The sequence below is a fragment of the Aythya ferina genome (genome assembly GCF_964211825.1).
Source record: "Aythya ferina genome assembly, chromosome: 9".
In the NCBI taxonomy this organism is placed as follows: domain Eukaryota; kingdom Metazoa; phylum Chordata; class Aves; order Anseriformes; family Anatidae; genus Aythya; species Aythya ferina.
In genome coordinates, this window is record NC_140305.1 from 21,100,496 (window position 1) to 21,120,173 (window position 19,678).

General features: G+C 44.5%; 1 protein-coding gene and 1 long non-coding RNA gene across 11 annotated transcripts in view; one reads left to right on the plus strand and one right to left on the minus strand.

The window, feature by feature from the left end:
• Window positions 1-19,678, plus strand: part of LOC311441127 — a 30,007-nt gene that overhangs the window by 7,619 nt on the left and 2,710 nt on the right. The window contains exons 2-3 of one of the 2 annotated variants that reach the window (XR_014695810.1): window positions 14,685-14,773; window positions 17,242-17,352. This is a non-coding gene — a long non-coding RNA (uncharacterized lncRNA). Of the gene's footprint in view, window positions 1-14,684; window positions 14,774-17,185; window positions 17,353-19,678 lie in introns of those variants that run through there. The other variant, XR_014695811.1, reaches the window with a different exon arrangement.
• Window positions 7,261-19,678, minus strand: part of KCNMB2 (potassium calcium-activated channel subfamily M regulatory beta subunit 2) — a 130,647-nt gene continuing 118,229 nt past the window's right edge. For 6 of the 9 annotated variants that reach the window (XM_084528815.1, XM_084528811.1, XM_084528809.1 and 3 more), the window contains 3 exons: window positions 16,119-16,289; window positions 13,552-13,747; window positions 7,261-9,468 (listed from right to left, as the gene is read on the minus strand). In XM_084528815.1, the coding sequence (XP_084384941.1) occupies window positions 9,184-9,468; window positions 13,552-13,747; window positions 16,119-16,289 (652 nt within the window). In that variant the 3' untranslated portion in view covers window positions 7,261-9,183. The remainder of the gene's footprint in view (window positions 9,469-13,551; window positions 13,748-16,118; window positions 16,290-19,678) is intronic. The other 3 variants (XM_084528817.1, XM_084528812.1, XM_084528816.1) reach the window with 1 other exon arrangement.

The following is a 19,678-nucleotide window of genomic DNA, read 5'->3' on the forward strand; positions in this document are numbered from 1 at the left end:
CCTTACTGTAATGCTCACCACCCTCATGGCATCATGGCAGTGTTCTCTGCCAGAGGACATCAGAAGTCTCTTCTCCTGTCCCTGTTGTGTGGTAGCTTGGTTGTGACCCCACTCTGGGTGCCAGAGCTAACTTTGCAGATGCTCTGCCCCAGGAGAATGGCTTAATCCATGTGTCTGTGGTGTCCACCTCTGAGCTGGGCCGTTTGGGGGCTGCGCAGGTGTCTCTGGACAGAGCTGCCTTGAGCTCTGTAGAAGGATCCAGGCAGCTCTGCTGGCAGAGCAGCATTTGGCAGCAGTGCTAGATGGCACCGAGGGCACACCTTGAACAACAAGGGTTAAAAAAGATGTTGAACAATGACTCATTAACTAAATGTCTTTCATCTGGGGCAGGGCCAGGGGGCCTGTGGAAAAAATGGCACATCGCTGTGTAGTTAGAGCTGTATCCTAATGCGCACGTGCACGCGGCGCTGCGGGAAGGCTATTCAGGCAGCTCTATTTCTGGCATTTTGTAACTTTTCAGAGCTTGCTTTTGCAACCTGAATAATATTCCCTTAAATGTAGGGTTTGGGTTGCCTTTTTTTTTTTTTTTTTTTTCTTTGGATGTAATTATAATCTTGTTCTACATAATTTAACATCGTCAGGGCAGGAGATTTTTATCCAAGTCTGGAAGTAATTGTTTGACTAGCTTGTTAAACAGCTGAGGCAACATGAGGAGAGGACAAGGGTGCACATTTCCAGCCATATAACGAAGAATAGGACAAGCCCACCCTGGGTGTGCACAAAACCTTTGTGGTGGATGGGATGGTAGTGAGTTTGGGGCAGTGATTAAATCATTGCCATGTTCACGGCTCCTGCAAATACTGTGCATGAGTGATAAAGGTCACTACCGAGATGTCCACACAGGCATGGAAGGGATTGTGCAGCCCGCTATACCCCTCTGTTTGTGGGCTGCTTAGCTCCTGCTGCTGGTCTGCTAGATTAGCAGCCCCAAGAAGGCAGAGGAGATGGAAGAAAATCTGTTTTTGTGGCTGTGAAATGCTGTCCTGGCTCCAGAGGAGCTGTGCCAGGTGCCTGGCCCAAGGTGGGCTGTCATTTACTGCTCTTGGTTTGAGGGTTATTTCAGGCATGGGACTGCAGGATGTGGGCTGGGGATGTGCTTCAGCCTAGCAGAAGGGTTGGTGGTCAATGACTGCTTGAGAGGGCCCTGGAAGTTTCTTCCTTAATCTCCTTCGGGGACCATCAAGTCATCGGTGGTGATGGGTCCATAGCAAGCCACGTGGTAATGGCCGACTCCAGGGTTGAAGGACAGGTGACACCAAGGCCTCCTTGTCCAAGCATCACAGTTTGAATTAATGTTGACTCTGTCTACAGGGCTCCTAAGATGGGAGGTGGGTGACTCTTGGGTTTTTCTTCTCCTGCTGTCCTACGTGTGTTGACCAGCATGGCCAAGTCACGCTGGGAGAGAGCCCAGAAGTGGTGGGAGGGGACTCTGGAAGGATATGAGGGAACAACAAATTTCCTAGATCATTAATTTGCTATTTGTGGCCAGAATGTTATTGGCTCGAGATGAAGGACTGCCAGCGACAGCAGCAGAAATCTGGGACTGCAGATGTTTTCCTCCTTAAGGCGACTGCTCGGCAGCACCAGGCTAATGGCAGGACACGGGGACATCAAAAGCAGCGCATGCCTCCCGAATTCCTGCTGGCAGACAGGGCTATCAAACACAGGCGTAAGACAAGACCCTGAATGAAGGTTTTGCTCCAGTAGAATTTCCTTAGCTTCAGGAGGAATTTTGATGGAGTACAGACCTCCTAATTTTGACAGGAGAGTATCTGAATTCCCTCTAATGGCAGTTCTAATTTTGATACTCCTTAGCACGGGGAAAGCCTTTTGGATAGCTCTGCCTGTGTCCTTAATAGGATGTGTCTGACTTAAAGGAGTGAAAAATGGAGTGTGATGGAGTGTTAGCAGAAAATCAGGTTTTTGAACAAGGTTGGTCAAATTCTTTGCCTGCAGCCAACTCCATCACGGCCTCTAACCTGGCTCCTGCTTGCCAGCCAAGCCCTGTGCTGCAGGGCACTCACCTGCCTGCCCCACAGTGCCACTGCCCCCAAAACCCAGAGCTTCCCCTGTTCCTTGTGTGGGTTTTGCAGCGCTTGCATTCCCTCCTTGCTCACCACCCAGCTGATAGTACTCAGGTCTGCTGGTTTATTGTGGAGCCCCAGGGCTCACCCCATGGGTGTGCTGTTGGGGGATCTGAGTGCTTAAATATTTGGCCCCAAAGCAGCTAAATGTCATGGGTTTGGCAAGCTGAAGACAGGTTTTCTGTCTTCAACCCCTTGTCTTTGATAAGCTGAGGAGAAAAAGCCAACAGTGACTTTGGAGAAGCGGTACCCTTTTGGTCAGTAGAGTTATGCTGGAAATGTTTCCACTGCATTTTTCTGCAGCATTTTTATTTTCCTTTAGGTTTTTCTTTTAAGGTTTGCCTGGCACAAAGACTTCTGACATGGAGGAACAGTCCCCATGCTGTCCCAGGTCAGGTATGAGTGAGTGCAAGCTGTGAGCACCTGCAGGGAGGACAGTCCCACCACTGGTCATGTCCCTGCCTTCTGCATTGATTAATTCATTGGGCTGCTTTTGAATCCTGATTTGTTTGCGACCAGTGGAAGCTTGGCTGCTGATCTCAGCAGAGGGAGGTCAGATGTCCAGACTGTGTAGTCTTGCCTTGGAATTTTTTCTCTGTTTTCTCAATACTGAACACTCAAAATGTTTAGTGTCTGGATCAGCAGCATTAATAACCAGCTGCTCGCAGCAGCTTTACAGCTCGGGTGGTTCTTGGGTCATGCCTCTGGGGATAGCAGTGGCCAGACTGAGGGCTGTGTGCCCCGGCTGGTCAGGCTGCAGCACCCAGCTTAGTCACCAACTTTGGTTACCTGCGTTTTTCTCTGTGTGTGCTTTCCCACTCTCTCCTAAAGGCTCTTTAATAGAAACCTGGACTGATGGGACTTTTTAAAGGTAGCTTACACACTACACAATGACAGTGCTCGTGGCAGGTTACTGGGACTGTGTTTCACTGCGGGGCAGGAGATAATATATAACATCTATAACGTCTGGTACCTGGAGCAGGGTGCAGGGCAGGAGGCAGTGGGTGCTGGGGGACAAAGAGCTCTGCTGCTGCCACTATCTTGCTTTCCCTCCCGTCTTTGAGCATATGGCAAAACTGAGTTTTGCAGCCTTCTGTGGTTTTAGCTCCCGTTGCATTGTTCAGCTGTCTGCCTGTATTAATGACTTCGAGCCTGCTCTTGTAAGGGGAGTGATAAAGGTGTTGCTGCGTAGTCGTCATGCTTTGCTGCCTGCTTAATCTGTGATGAACGTAACAGAGCTTATGTGCGTGGTGATTAAAATCAGGAGTGCCTTCCACGTGGAAGTGTCTCAAAGCCTTCTTCCTTCTTGCCCGCTTTATTCCAAGTCCGCAGCTGAGCAGCAGGCTCAGCACAATCCATCCTCTGTGATCTGGAGCTGCGTGCAGGTGGCTGGGTGGTAAAAAAAGGGCTTTTGTAATTGAAAATAGAATAGTAATTGCAGTTATGCAAAAGAATAGCCAAGTTGGAGACTTTAAGAAGAGGGATGATGAAACCTCCCACTTTTTCTCATATACATTATCGCACGATATATTAGAAAATCTACCCTAGGAGACTTTTTTATTTTCTTGAACATTTTAGCCTGAGCTGTGTGGGAAGCTTTTTTTCAATTCCATGACATTTTAGGTGATTTTTTTCCTATCCTGCATATGGCATGAAAAATTAGAATTTTATTTTTTTTCCTAAAAACTAAAAACCTGAAAAAATTGAAGTGCAGTCAATATAAAGAGCTCCGTGGGATAGTAGCTGATCACTCTATTACAGGTTCAGATTTTTAATTTTTTTTTTTAGTTTCAGCTTTGTGCATTTTTTTCCCTAAACCAAATTAATATAAGTTTTGAAACAAAATGTTGTTTTGTATTTGGAACTAGTTTGTGGAGAATTGAGTGACAAAACCATCATCTTAGTGTTTTGTTTTTTTTTTTTTGGTTTTTGTTTTTGTTTTTTAAACAGTTTTCCCAAAATGTATTGGAAATGGCAGCTGTTTCTGGGGGGAAAAAAGGCCATAAAGATTCTTTGCCACCTATAGCAGCAGCTGATCCTGCTGTGCAGGGTGAACTTTTCTTATCTGCTCCCATAGTCCTGACCTGTCCATAAATATTTCACACCTTCTGGGGATGCTTGTATTTCTCACTTCTTTTTCTGGAACTTCCAAAGTAAACAAACCCTTTCTGTGCTTTGCATGAGAAGACCCATTCCCTGTGCCTCCTCAGTGTTTTTATGAGTCACTTGCTGCTGCTCTGCCTGGAAATGGCCTCACTTCTCTATTGCTGGCTCTGTAGAGTTTGTAGAGCATTTTGGAATAAGCATCTCTTATCTTTTATATTACAATAAAATACCCTAAATTCTCACCTGAATAAATGTAGTTCAGTTAAATATATACTCACCTACCAGCTCCCCGGATGAAAACGGAGAACTATAAAAAGTATGCAGGCTTGTAGGGAGGGTTCTGCTATTTATAACACTTTTTTATTACATTTTGAAGAAATTTGATTCATTAAAAAAAAATAAAAATGCTGTGAATTCATCTGGCAGCATTTCCAGTTTTGAAATCAGACCTTAACAGGTTGCTGGGGACATTGGTACCGGGAGCTGGCCCTGGGAGCACTGCCCCTCACTGCACCTCTGATAAATGCTGCTTTCCTCCTCCCCCTTGCCTTCTAGTTTATTAGCTGTTAGGGGCTCTGAGGCTGACACTTTGCTTTACTTGTGGTTGCAATCACTGATGTTCTCTGGGATGACCAGGGCTGCCGGTGGCTGTGTATGTGACTGATCCTGTGGCTCTCTGACTGTTGAGGAAAATAGAAGAAAAGAAATGTCACCAGTCAGCACCTAAAAAATAAATTCTCCAAACTGTTCAGTGAACCAAGCAATTGCCAATAGCTTTGTTTCACATCAGAGGAACTATTATATTTATTTTTCAAGCTTCGCTAGTAAGAAAACTACCCCCCTTTTGATTTTCAACAGGCAACATCAGCTCAAACTGAAAAATGGGAACATCTTGTTTTCAAAACATTGAAACAAAATAATTGATACTTCCCCCTCCTTTTTACTTTTTTCCCCAACAACCAAAACTTGGCAGAGTTTGTACACAGTTGTAAAATGATTGGGTACACCGCAGACTGCATGATGCTGGGAAATGACATGCTCAGGGTGCTCAGTGAAGCAGAAAAGTGTTTTTGTTTTTTCTTTCACCAGATCTATGATAGATGATGAGCAGCACAGGGGCTAAAGGAGAGCTGATGCTCTCCTGCTTGGATTCTGAGACTGGAAAGTTGCATTGAATAGCTACAGCTGTGTTAACAGGGGCATTACTGTATGAGGGAGGGAATCAGCTGTCCAGTTTTTAAGATGCTATTACCCCCAAATTGCCATTCCCTCCAGAGGTTATACTAACACAGTTGTAATGCTGTAAGGTCTCAGCTGTCATAGCAAAACAGGTGCTGGAGTCCCCCTGGACCAGGCTGACACCAGCCGGTGCTTTCTCACTGTCTTCTTCTATTGACCTTTGCTGTGGCTTGTGTCATGGCAGCAGCCTTTGGGTTGGGGACACAGACTTTGATATAACTAAATATTGCTGTGCCGGCTGAGAAACCTCCCCATTGCACTTGCAGGGCTTGTCTTTGGTTGCCTTTAACGTGGCTGTGTTGTAAGAGCAGAGTGCCCCGAGGTGGGGACATGCAGGCAGCAGTGTCCCCAGCCTTGCTTCGGACTTCGTGCCAGGTTTGAGATCACTGCATTGGTGGCTCCTCGAGATGTGCAGCTCTTGTTTCCTGAGTGCTCTTTCCACCTTTCTGTATTCACCTCCAACTCCCACTGCTTGTGCTTTGGGTACATTTTGTGAGATAAAAGTGATGTCTCCTCAATTAGAAAAGATAAACCCAAATACGCTCTCTGTTGTCCTAGCTGGTGACATTTACTGGGTCTGCTGCAAGGTGCCAAGTTTCAGAGAATTACAGCAGGGACGTTCACACTTCAGCTTCAGATTTAGATATTCCAGGATAGAAATAAGACCTGACATAAATAATCTAATTAAGAAAATAACAACTATTAAAAGGCCATGCGAATGTGGCACCTGGAGTATTACGCATGCTTTAAACCCCACGGGGATGCCTCATAATGCCTTTTAACACTGTGCTGCTGTTTTCTTGTGGCACTTTTCCATTCAGGGGTTTGGCAGCCCTGGCTGCTCCCTCCTGCCCCAGCCGGGATGCTGAGGTGAGGTATTTGTGCTGGGGAGAGTCAGAACCAGCCTCAGAAACATGGTGGGGTTGCATGAATACTAAATTTTAACCCCAGAGCTATGCAAATAGGGAATTTTTCTCATCATTTGTGCTTTCTACAAGAATATCAGTTCATTTTGCAGGGGCTGAAAAGGATATTAAAATGGAGGTAGAGTAAGCACAGGCAAACATCCCCTCTGAAACACTACCTCCTTGGGGCAGCAGGAGTTGTCAAAATTACACTTGCCGTGCTAACACTTCAGTGGGGGGTTAACTGTGCCAGTGATCAGGTGGGTAATTCCCTTTAAAATTACTGTTTTACATTGCTCCATCCAATTACTCAAGTTATTTCACTACCCCACAGATCTCTCTATTAACGTCAACAAAATGATTACAGACAGCAACAGCGTCAGGATGCTTTATCTACAGGTGAAACGCTGCTGGCATGACACGTCAAAGGCAGTGCCTGATGTGTGGGTGTCAGCAGCAATCAGCTGTCCCGGCCCCGCCACCGAAAGGCACCAACATGGCAGCTGAAGTGTCACGCGTGAGATAGGAGAGTGGCTTTGTCGCTGGCTGTCGCAAACCCCTCTGCTTGAAGGGGAACCTAAATGGGCCAAGATGCCTCAGCAGTGTGGCTGGCAGGTTCTGGCCTAGGCGCATCCTGTACCCTGCAAGTTTGGCCACTCAAGTTTTGTGGTAACACCAAGTGCCTGACTCCAGGCAGCAGGCCCTGCGTCCCCGTTTGGTTTCTGCAAAATCCCATGGGTTGATCAAAAAAGCATTTTACAAGGAAACCTTTTTGAGTTCCCCATTGCATCAGTGCTCCTAATTTCAAGGCACTAGGAGCTACAGACAAAAGTCTAATGAAACAAGCCAGGTCTGAATGCAGAAGATATTGAAATCTGGAAGATTTAATTTATTTTTTATTACATATTTTTGGAGCCCTGATTATACCCCACACCCTCCAGGAATTATTTTACCTAAGGAAAATTATACTACTGATTACAAGATTGCAATTTCATTTTCACTGCTGAGAACTCTTTTTTTTTTTTTTTTTTTTTTTTTTTTTTTTCACAGCTCATGTTACACTTACATGACTTGTAAAGTTTTGTAACATCTTGAAATTGTTAATGCTATGCTACGGAAAGGTACTTATATATAGATGAATGAGGCAAAATACTTTCTTTGCAGTCTTTTTGAGGGAAAAAAAGTGATAGTTTCTTGGTTTGAATAGGCCTGTAAATGAATTCTTTGAACCATTGGGTAGTGAGTTCACAGCCTGCTCACAGGAGTTGCCTTGCATTTGTCCTTCAGGCTAAGTACAAAGTGAGAAACTATGAGAGGTGTCTTTAAACATAACATAAGAAGGAATGTTTTCTACAGGGGAATAAAAATATATTATGCGGAAATCGCGACTACAGTGTGCATGAAATTAGACTGGCAGGATCCCTATAGTAAATATCTGACAGACAGAACAACATATTAGTCAGAATCTGAGTTTTTCCAATAAATCATTTCACCTGGGCATTTGAAATCAAAATTCACTTCAGCCAGCACTGCATTCTGCGTTAAGGTCAGGAGAGATTTCCAGAAGCACTGTGATTATTATCTAACAATTCAATTAATTGAGCCATAGAATTGGATGAGATTTTTGTCATTTCAGATGTCGCAGCAATAGGGACCTTTGACTGCAACAACATCATGAATATTGGATAAGATCCTGCAGTGCCACTCCTCCATGTTATGATCTTATCCAAGGCTGAAGGTTATGAATACAGGTTATATTGTTCACTTTTTCATTGGTAAAAACAGAAAAAAACCACCCCATAATCAAGTTCCAATACACAACTAGATATAATATAGCTTTTCTTTATATATATATATCTGTATATATATCAAGTAAAAAAATCTAAAATAGTTGGAAGTAAAAAATGAAAAAATAGCTGATTGTGTTATTATTTTTTTTTTCTTTACAGTGATATGGTAGCAAATACAAGACAAATGAGTAATAAATCTTTACATAAGGTGTTCTGGTCCCATCTCCATCAATAGGGCTCAGACTGGAGTAGAAAATGGAACAAGGTGATTTTGTTGTGTGTTTTTTTTTTGTGTGTGTTTTTTTTTTTTTTTTTTTTGGCTACAGCTTCTGCAGATAACAAAGATGCTGTTGGTAAGACAGAGGAAAATTATAGCACTAAATAAAATAAAACCACAAAGTGTTTTGCAAAAGACCTTAAACACCATACGGTAAAATTTACTTCTGAACTGAGGGAGGCTGTTAATACTGCATGCTTGTCCCTGTCCCTAAGATATGTCCATTTTGTGCCACCTAACAATAGAAAAACCTCTGGTGTTTCTATTTTTTTTTTTTTTTTTTCTTCCCCTGCAGCCAATAATAAAAAAGCAAAACCACAAATCCATTGAATTGGACTGAGCCAGAGGTGAGACCTCAGTGATGCACAAGTCATTCGCTGCCCTTTGTCCAGAGTGAATTTCCCCAGAATCCAGTGAAAAAGTCAATTGACTGAGCTTGGCAAATGGTCACACTGAGCCCAATTTTGGCTGTAGAAAGGAAAGAAGTACTAGTCTCAGCATAAAACAAGATCATATAGACGGTCAACACAAAACAGTATTTTTTTCGGTTGTCTGCATATTACATCATGTTTGCATATAGAACAGCTTTTGCATTATTGCTCTACTTATAAGAATATAGTAAGGAACTTAGAACAGACTTGCACATTACAAACTTAAGGTTCTTTGGTGAAGAATGAGAAAACAGTATTTTAGCGGTAATTGAATCTCTGAAGTTTTCATTCTTATCTGTTGATCCTTTGGATTCTCTCGCAGAGGAGGGAAAGGTATTGAGTCAGCTTTACCATCGCGACGATGGCAACGCCACCAATCATCATGCAGGTGGGCCAGAAGAGGGAGTGAAACAGTACATTAGAGCTGTATAGTTTGGTCAATATTACATTCTTCTGAGAGCCTTCGGGGTCATAGAAGCAGGAGAAGCGTTGGTACTTTCGGAAGTTTTCCATCACAACGTTCACCAGCGACAGGGATTCTTCGTAATTCTTGCCGCACTTGGGTATATACGAACACTGGGAAGAAATCAGAGGGAGAAAAATGCATCTTCAAACCAGATACTATGTCTGTTTTCAGGTGACAAACAGGAGAATTCAGAGATGATTATGCTTCTCAAAAGAAACATAATGCTATTAAATCAGTAATACATCTATCCCAGACAAAACTCACTGTTATGTACATCTAAGGAATTTCCCATTGGAGTTCCTCCAAGTGCTGTACAAACATTAGTGCTTTAATCTGCACAGCGGCCTCATGGATAGGTGAATATATTATTATTGCTAATTTACACATGCAGAAATGGAACTGATGAAGCACCTCTTCATCTTAAGTGGTGTGTGTATTCTTGCAGTGAGATGGGTAATTGGCTCGCTGTAAATACAAATCTGGTAGATTGGACCTCACTTGCATTGGATCAACATGATCTTAGGCACAGGAGTTCTCTCACAGAGGGAAAGGCCCCAAAGAGACCTTAATACAAATCTTCCCTTAGGGACAATGACTCAGATAAGAACAAATGGAAAGTCTAAGAGTAAACGGATTTTCTTAGGAATGTGGCAGAAGGCTTCCCTTCAGCCTCTTGCTGGAGACCAGCCTGGCTGCTGGGGTGGCCCTTGGGCTGTTGCTTAATTTGCTCATGGGTCCCACCATGCTCCCCTGCTGCACTGCTGGTCTCACTTGTATGGGGTGATAATTAAATTTAGATAATTTAATGAGAAGGAGTAAATTTTTTTGAACGGAAAAGACATCTTGATTAAAATAATGCAACCCATGGGTTTTTATTGTTTTAATGTATAAACTTTACAAATGTCCCTCAGTTCTTTTTCATGACTGTGCTGTGACTTTTCATAACATACTGAGACAAATCTCTAGTCCTAATAATGATCAAAAGATTAAGCTCATAACAGGATTTGATTGATTCATTGGCAGGTTTATTAGCCCAGAATATGATTTGAAGCATGGCAGGAAGATTGTCTGGCGTTAGCAGACTGGAGCATTAATGGTAGAGCATGTCAGCCTGCCATTATGAATATTTCATAGAGCTCTAGAAATTAGAGATGGAAAATATCAAAGCAGTAATATCTCATCCATCTTCCCAGTGGATACAGGACTGCTCCCCCCTGGATATTGTCTTGCACTCTGTTCAGATTTGTCTTAAATTTCCAAAGCCACAAGCCATCTTCCACTGCCTATGACTCTTCAGTACATCAGAATCTAATAAGTAGGGGAAATTTTTCAGTGAAGCTGTGCCTCATTTTCTTTTACTGAATTATATGCTGTCACTGTCTTAGCAGTATTTCCAGCTCTGATGTTTAGGTGGTGGGTGTTTGTTGTTGTTTTGTTTGTTTTTTCAAATTTGGTGCTAGGTATTTTTGTTTCTTGAAGTCCCAACTGTTACTGTCCTGAAGGAAGAGATTGAGTGAGGACTTGGCCACTTTTTCCAAGCTCTTCCCTCAGAAAACAGCAGTCACATAAAAGCCCAAACAATGACAGATTACTGGACTCCAAGTCTGCAGAAACACCTCAGGAGTGCAGTGGGGAGGTTCTGCAAGTCCTGGCTTCCTGCAAGCTGGACTATTTTCCAGACACTTTTGTAGGAGACCTGATGCAGAAGCAGAACTTGAGCTGCTGCCTCTGATGCCTGATGTCCCCGAGCCACCAGCCATATTGGGCTGGTTGGGCTGACTGTGCCAAGAGGGTTTGAAAATACGAAGCCATGGAAGTCAGTTGTGCAAGGGAGGTTGATGTGTTTTGTCTCTCAGCCCAGGCTCCTTGTGCCAAAATCATCTCTCTCTGTGCTACAGCCTCCTGTGTGCTCTCCGAGATACAGTGCCCTTCACTCCACATGCTAGTGGCCTTGTCCCAGTTCCCCTGAGCATTGTGTAGGTGACTGGCAGGCAAGAAGGCAGACACTGATAATGGGATGCTTGGAGTGTTTCCTTTGTTTTGATCACCATTTAGTTTTCTCCAATGCCTGGCAGGGAGTTTTGTGTCTATCACTTACTCTGTATCTGTGAATGTAGCCTGCTAACTCTATGCTGTTTTATTACACTTCTGCATTGTTGAACACCTGGGAACCTGCAAACATGGAAGTAAACTTTGTGTCTCTGCCTCCAGTAAGGATTCTGTGACACAACATGAGAAAAGTGGCTCTTGTGTTACTTGCAATCTGATCACAAGAAGCATGCCCTAGGAAGATATAAAGAAAACTTATATTTCCAGCCCTACTTTTCTAATTTAAAGGATCAGTCAGTCTGTACAGGCTGTCTACCTGGGGGCATGTCCAGTCCAAAGCTCTGCTCAATGAAGAGCTGCTCAGGGACTTATCCAGTCACATGTGAGTATCTCCAGGGATGGACACCATGCAAATCTCTGGGCAAGCTGGAGGTGGTGTCGTTTAAGTCAATGAAGTTGACTTCTGCAGCAGGAGGCACCGTCTCTCCCCAGATTTTGGCTCTCGAGCAGGTGCAGCTACTGCCAACAGCCTACTTGGTATCACACGTATGGAGCACTGCTGAGATGGGCTGTGCTGGTCTGAAACCTGGAGGCTCTGCTGATCCCAGCCAGGCACAACAAGCCAGGTAGTTTACAGCTGTTGAGAACTTGTATTCAAAATTGCATTTGGATTCAGGTCACATAGTCAGCAGCAGCATATCAGGAAAAGCTGGGAATCCTCCCGAGAGCAGAGCTTAACCTGTAAAACAACCTTGGGCTGGAGGAGTATTAACCGTGCCTACATTAAATTAGGAAGAGGAGGTGGCTGGGGGAATTTCAAAGTCTGTTTTCAGCAAATAAAAATAATCAATAACAGAAAGTGAAGATTTATGCTGAACTTGCTGATTTATTTGAATCCAGTGGAGCACAGAGACTGATCTGATCTGTTTTAACCAAATCACAGCATGAGCATCACTGGATTTTACTTCTGCCCCAGCAGAAATTTGGGTCTGTCCTGGTTTGCAAGTGCCGTGGAATGAGCTGAGTGTGCCTCATTTCTGCACTGACTCCAAACTGGGCTGGGGAGCACTCCTGCATTTCACACTTCAGATCCAGAGGACTTCATCTCTCAGCCACAGGAGCTAATTATCCAGCAGAACAACCGGCCCCGTGCAACTACTCTGTGCTTTGACTCATTTTAATATCACTTCATCTTAATATGCAGAAGTAATTTGGTCTACCGAACTGCTGCCATAAATAGAAACACAATAGGTTACGTTGTCAGCAGCCTGACAATGGGGCTCAGCCTTTGCGGGCTGCAGTTTGCCGAGCGCCTGTAGTTTGGGGTTCGGTGACCTTGGGTAGCAAAGCAGTCAGTGCAGCTCTGGCACTTGCACGCCCACTGCCTGAGCTGCATCCCGGCTCACTGCAGCCTGCAGACCTCAGTACCCAGGTGCTGTAGGGGCAAGGAAGGGGTGGTGGGGAGAGGGCATCCTGCCAGCCTCGCCTTTGTGGCCGGAGGGATGCCAGCCGTGCATCCGCTGCCTTCACCACAGCCGCCAGGCGGGAGCTGTCTCCGTCCCACCTGGGCTGAGTCACGCTGGGTTTCGCAGTCGTTGAAGCAGAGAAAGGAATTCTTCTGTGAAATATGTTTTTGTTTCAATGTCTGGAATTGGGGAAATTGTGCAAGAAAGATGGGCTGGCTTCTTAGTCTGTCTTTTATTTTTATGCTATGTCTTTTCTCCTGACAGTCTCTCCTCTGTAAACTTTCAGCATCTTTGCACCACCGGCAGGGATAAGTGCTGTGCCATGGCCCCAGCAACACAGCTGACCTCAGCAGAGACTGCCAGGGCTCAGGGTTTGTCACCAGAAATGCAGACGTAGCCACGTCTGCTGCCAGGCACAGGGCTCTCATCTCCCTCTGCTGCCTTGTCTGGCCCTGCAGAAATGAGGCCGTTCCTATTCTCCTGCCCCCCTGGGACCACCACCCCATGTGGGATGTGCTGTTCTCTGTCTGGGCTCTGATTTCTGCTTTCTCTGCTCTGTGCTTACCAGGGAAGCAGGAGCTGGAAGCGTTATATCGCTTTACAGCAGGGAATGGATATAACAGAACGAGCAGCCCTGCAGAAACCCACTTAGGAAGAAATTTCATTCTGCGCTCCTACCTCAGAATTAATTTTCATTGTTTCTTCGTTGTGGTAGAGCAGAAGCTTCTGGCCGGAAGAGGTGAGATTGACGTACACCTGGAGGCAGGGGTACTGAGAGATTTTCCAGCAGTCTGGACCGCAGCTAAATGAGCAGTTGAAGCTTTCTGTGATGGATGCGTTGAGAAGCGAGCACTGAGCCTCTTCCGTCCAGACGCTAAGCAGACAAAAGGAGATGTTAGAGCATGGCAAGAATGGGCAATAAGCGCTAACTGCAGCTCAGCCTTCCCATCAGGGATAAACCCGGGGCACCTTGCAGGCTGATGGGACACGCTGTGGGGCTTTGAGCAAAGGCTGAGCTTCCTCATGTCACACATCACAGACAGAGGGTATTATTCTACAGTCCCTACCGTACGTGCTTTTGGCACAAAAATACCTGATTTGCTTACTCCTATGTGTAAATGAAAAAACTCAGACTGAAGAAGGTATATCTGAGATCAAAGGGAATCAGCAGACAAGGAAACGGAGCAGCCTGCCCTGGGGAGAGCAACTTCATGATGGGGCACTGTGAACCAAGACTCAGTGGTTCACCACAAAGTCCAGCTCAGCTTAAAGTGGGGGACAACTTTGCATTCCTGGGGTATGGATATCCATATGCACAAGCCCCCAGTAGCACACAAGTGGTACCACTTGCAGCTCTACCAGCAGGAAAGCTTTTCTGGTAGCAGCTTGCCTGCTTTTCAGTAAGTTAAATCTCCTGATGTAGTCGTTCTGGGGGATTTCAGCTTATCTCACATTCACTATAGGTTAAAACTGGCATGAGGGAGCCTGGGTATGTACTGTCACTGTTCACCTGGGTTTTCTGTATGTATTTAACAACCTATGGCTGTATTTTCCTTAGGGAGGAGAGCGCAGCCTGTCCCTGGCCACAGCCAGGAGGAAGCCAAGGTCTGCTTGCTCCGTGCCGAAGCCTGCAAAAGGCTTTCAGTGATAAGTGATAGCCAAGATTGCTGACTAATTCTCTTGGTATTTCATTTTGGCAGTAATTACGCTTGTATATTCTGTTTTACATTTTTATTAAATTATGCTATGATTTCTGGAGGGAAATCGAATGAAAGATTTTTTTTTTTTTCTCTTTCTTTTTTTCTTCCCAGGAAGCATTCTGCTGGATGGGTATTGCTGTCTGCAAAGGAAAATAGCCCCTAAGGAGATCTGGCTGCACCGAGAGACGTGACAGCACAGGGTAGCCTTCGTTTCCTCACTTTAACCTTTATTCATGTATGGGGAGGATAAACTAACACCTACCTACAACAGACTTGTGAAGTTGGAATATGTGGTACTTCATAGGTGCTTTGGTATCTTCTGGCAATTTTTCACATAGATTGTAATATAAATCATCTTTCCACATGAGCAGTTCTGACCTTAACAGCCTCTACAATTGACCCTGGTATTGCTAAAAGGTCTGGGAGAGCAATTTGGAAATGCAAATACTCTTAGATACTTAAAAGGGCTTGATCCCTATCTTCGAAAAGCTAAACTTTGCCTGGATTTAAAAAGGGACAAATACCTTTATCACACAACTAAGATGCTGAAAATCAGCACAGTTTATGCATTGTGGGTTTGTGTGTTTCTTTTTTTTCTTTATTGGGGCAGGGTCAAGAAGGAATATTTTCCTGCAGGTGCACCATTAGAATGGAGGGTATTCATACCAGTTACCTTCAGGCACTAATTGTGCATATCTAAATATGAAGCCTGCTGGGGATAAGCCAGCATGTGCCAGGTATTGGCCACTACCTCAGAGTGGGTTTGGGCATGATACACCAGCCTTTTGATCCGCAATTATGCATTTTTCATTCTCCTAACTTTGCTGATCAGAGCAGAAAAAACATTGTTGACAGCCTTATTACAGTCTAGGCTGAATTTTAAATAGGGTTGGTGCTTGAAAACTGCTTTCAAATACTGCTAATGAATTACAGGCCAAACTTTCTGCTCAATACCAGAGAAGAAAGCCAGAGAAAGACTCAGAAAAATTAAGTACAGAGCAGTAATGATGAAAGATGATCCTTCACTTTCAGCAAATTACTCTATTTTGGGAGGATTTCACTTGTTGACATGAAAGCAGTAACCTACATGGAAAACTACATGCTCCAAAGCAGCTGGATTTCTTTCCCAGATAGATTCTTCATTTTTCATTTGTAAATGCATTGTTTCTTGAGGCAGCTAAATATTTTTGCTGTTCTCTCCAGAGTTTGCCTGGGCTTTACAGCAACAGCCTTTGCGAGGCTTACAGAGCTCAGTAGGCTGCAAGCCAGCTGATGTGGATATTATAGATATGTTAAACTGTGGCAAGTCTAAGGCTTATGGATCAAGATTTCGTCAAACAGGGATCTAATACTTCCCTTGCTTATGCTGGCATTGCTCAGCTTGCTTTTCACTGTAGCTACGCGTAATTTATACTGGGGTAAGCAAATGCAGAATCTGATGTATGTTGACCAAAGGAAAAAAAAAAAAAAATAGTTAAAAGAATAATCAACAGTAAGTCATCTGGAACAGAGCGTGTGAGGTCAGGGCAACTGTAATGAAATTACCTTTGCATGTAAGACCGCAGCAGGGTGATTCCCAGGAGAAAGTACATCATGATAGAGCACACCATCATGGCCAGCCCGAGGAGTATGGCCCGGTCTTCTCCAGCTTTTAGGGCTGTGACTGTTTTCCTTTTGTCCAGTAGATCGTGATCCCTGATTTTTTGGTAAATATTTCTGAGGTTGAAAATAATACATTCTTATGTGAAGTTCATATTTAATCAATGAGCCCTCTGCGGGGTGGGCAGTTCCACCTCCATACCCATCTTGTGGGTGAGAAAGGCTTAAGGGTCCTCAGGTGTCCATTTTCAATGGATTCACTCTGACCTGGTGGAAATTTATTCATCTCCAAAACAAATTACAGCCATTTCTGAAAAGGTAAAAACCTCTTATTGCAAATAGAAAGATTAGACACTTGTGCCAGCTCAGTAAATCCTTCTTTGGTGCAGCTTCATTGGCTCAGCATAATTCTACTGTGGATGAATTTGACCCCTCAATGCCAATTCTGGCCACCAGAAGATATTTAGTTATAGGAGGTGTCTTTTCTTCAGTTCAGTATAGTAACAGGTCTTACGTTACATGTAGGAAAGAGCCTGAAGAAAGTAGTCACCGATTTTTTATGAAAGGACAGTGTTCTTTCTTGATTCCCTATAGGTTAGTGGAAATTTTCCACGCTGAGTGTGACTCAAAGCTCATGAAACACTATGGGGATTTTGCAATTGATTTCTGTGGTGTTTTTTTTTGTTTTTTTTTTTTTTTTTTTTTGATCGGAGCTTATTTACTTTATTTTTAAAATTGCTTTCTGGAAGACCCGTTACTCATTACATTGAAAACCCTCACAGAAAATTATTCACTAAAGCTATTTGTTCTGGGATTAAAAAAAAAAAAAAGAAGATACAACAAACCATTCCCCCTTCAGCAGAGTCCTTTCCATTTTCTAACCATAAGTCCTTCTTTCATCTCCGAGCCTTTGATGATTCAATGGGTCATGAGGACACAATGGTGAAGAAGGAAATATTTGAGTACATTTCAAACACACTCAAACTTTGTGGGTTTAAAATGTACTTACAGACCTGAGGATGGTCAAAATCTCCTGTGTTTTCTGTTACGGTTCTTTTGAATCATCCAGGCAGCACCCGAAGCATGTGAACCGCACGCCTCTGAGCCCTGGCACCACCATAACATGGACATAGAGGTACACGTGGAAGAAGTTCCTCTTCTACTGTCTGCAAAATGGCAGGTGAGCAACATCAACATCACTTTGGGCTCTAGCAAACCCACCACTCTTTTAAGCTGAAACCACCAAGTTTCACGCAACCATGGAAAAAAAGCACCATGTGACAGACCAACCGTGTAATTTACATCCACTAATAGGGACAAGGAAATAGAGTTAAGACAGATGCAAAATCATACATAAGCACAGTAGAAACAAGAAAAAAAAGTTCAATCATAAACTCCTTGAAGCTGGAATTGAATTTGTGTTTAGATGATGAGTCATAGCCAGGCAAAGCACATATGGTGTGGGGTTTTACAGCAAAAATTGTGCTTAGGTGCTAGTGCAGTCAGATAGTCTCCCATACCTATGACCCCCTGAAGTTTCTTCATCCTACTGTAATTTACATCTTTAGCTGTCCATGATTTCTCTTCAAAACCATCCTTTAAAGCTTGTCAGTGTTTTTCTAGTTGGAAATTAAATGGTAATTCAGCCTGTCAAAAATTTCCCTGGTGCTGGGGAGAAAAATATATTGTGAACTGGTAGATGCCGTTGCCTTCAAAGAAGTGATGTAGAGCAATAATCTAACGCTACTTTTCTATTATTATTTATCAAACTGTATTTAACTCTGAGAGCTGCTATTAGGATTTGCAGTGCTCCCAAATGGAAGTCGGCAGGAAGGAAGAAATTGTCATGCAGTTCCAGAACATTACCCGATCACACAGCATAACTCATGTCTGCATGTAGACACAGAGCACACAGTGCCATCACTCACTGATGTCACCAGAGCAGCTAGAACATAAGAAGGGTCACCGATGAACAATTTAAAAACAAACAGCTAATTGAGAATTGTTGCAAATACTCCTGATGTATTTCATCCTTCTGATGTAGAATGAGAGGTAGAAAAAGAGGGACTGAAGGGTGCATTGTAGAGATGCACTCTCTGGCAGGTGGTGGGCAAAGAGGACGGTGTGTGGTCCCCACCTGCCTCGTGGTGGGTGGACAGCAGCCCTGATACCACCCAGGAGACACACTGCCTGACCATCCCTCCTCCTCCTCCCACTCCTGACAGCTCTGGGGAAGGAGCAATATGCTCCCTGTCACACCAGGAACACCAGCTATTACCTGGCTGCGCATTTTGTACTACAGAGCCCTGGTTTTGGGGACAGGATAGTGTACATACAACATTTTGCCACTAGCAGGGCAGCCTCAGCATCGCCTCAGCTGGAGCAGCAGCTATGGCATCTGCCCGTGTGCTTGCTGCTCTGTGGGGAGGGGAGGATTTTGGGTACGTGTGAACTTGTGGCGCAGCCCAGGGACCTCTCCCTGCTCGGTGAGCCGGCAAGGCGTTGTGCTCAGCCGGCTGATTCTGTATCCCAGGGCTGCACAGCTGCAATTAGCTGACGGCTGCCCTGCGTACACACACAGCACTGCACCCCGACACCGTGCATCTTGGGGACTCCATCGAATACTTGTGATTACGTGTGACAACTCCCCAGATAGGACACTGGCGTGGGTGGGGGTGTAGTTTGTTTTTAAAGCAGTGCCAGCTGTCAGAGCACAGATTCTGCAAAGACATTTAATGGAAAGCAATCCTCCAAGGACGAAAGGTCTTTGCTGTCCTCATCATTTCCAAACTGAAGTTCTCCCCTGCTAAATCTCCGTGTTCCTTTTGCCAAATTGCTCGCAGGATACGGGCTGGCTGCTCTACCCAGATTCAGCTGCCAGAGAGGAAACCTCGGCTGTGACCGTGCCTGCCGGGGACAGAGCAGAGATTTCCCTCTCTGTATCTCCCCCCTCGCAGCAGAGCAGGGATCCCTCTGCAGGATGCTCCATAGCTCCTTCTGTGCCCTTCAGGAGAAGGGAGGGGAAGGACCTGTGTGAGGGATTCTGGCAGCCTGGGTTATGTTATTAGCCCGAATACTAGACCACCAGGGAGAACTATAGTGCTGGTCTGAGCCAGCCAGCCTTCCTAAAGAAGTTCTACATCTGCAGAGTTGCTCATATTTGCTGCAGCCAAGGCCTTCCTTTGCCATCATGGGGGACATGAGCTTTTAGCACCAGCTTACATAAAGGATGAGGCTTGCCACATGCTCCCCATGTGCTCTGTGGGTTGCTGGGGCAGGACTTCTCTGCAGCCCGGGGGATGTGATGGATTTATTGGTGTTTAGTAGAAAAGGTCCTAAGGGTTTGCAGCCAGGTGCTGTCACACAGAGCAGGAGGGGGCTGAGGTAAGGCTTCTCCAGTATACCAGTTCTCATTTCACTCCCAAATGGGTAGATCTAAGCATGCTGCAAAGGCAATCCAGGTTCTGGAAAACTGAATAACCAGGAAACTGGAAAACTAGAATAAC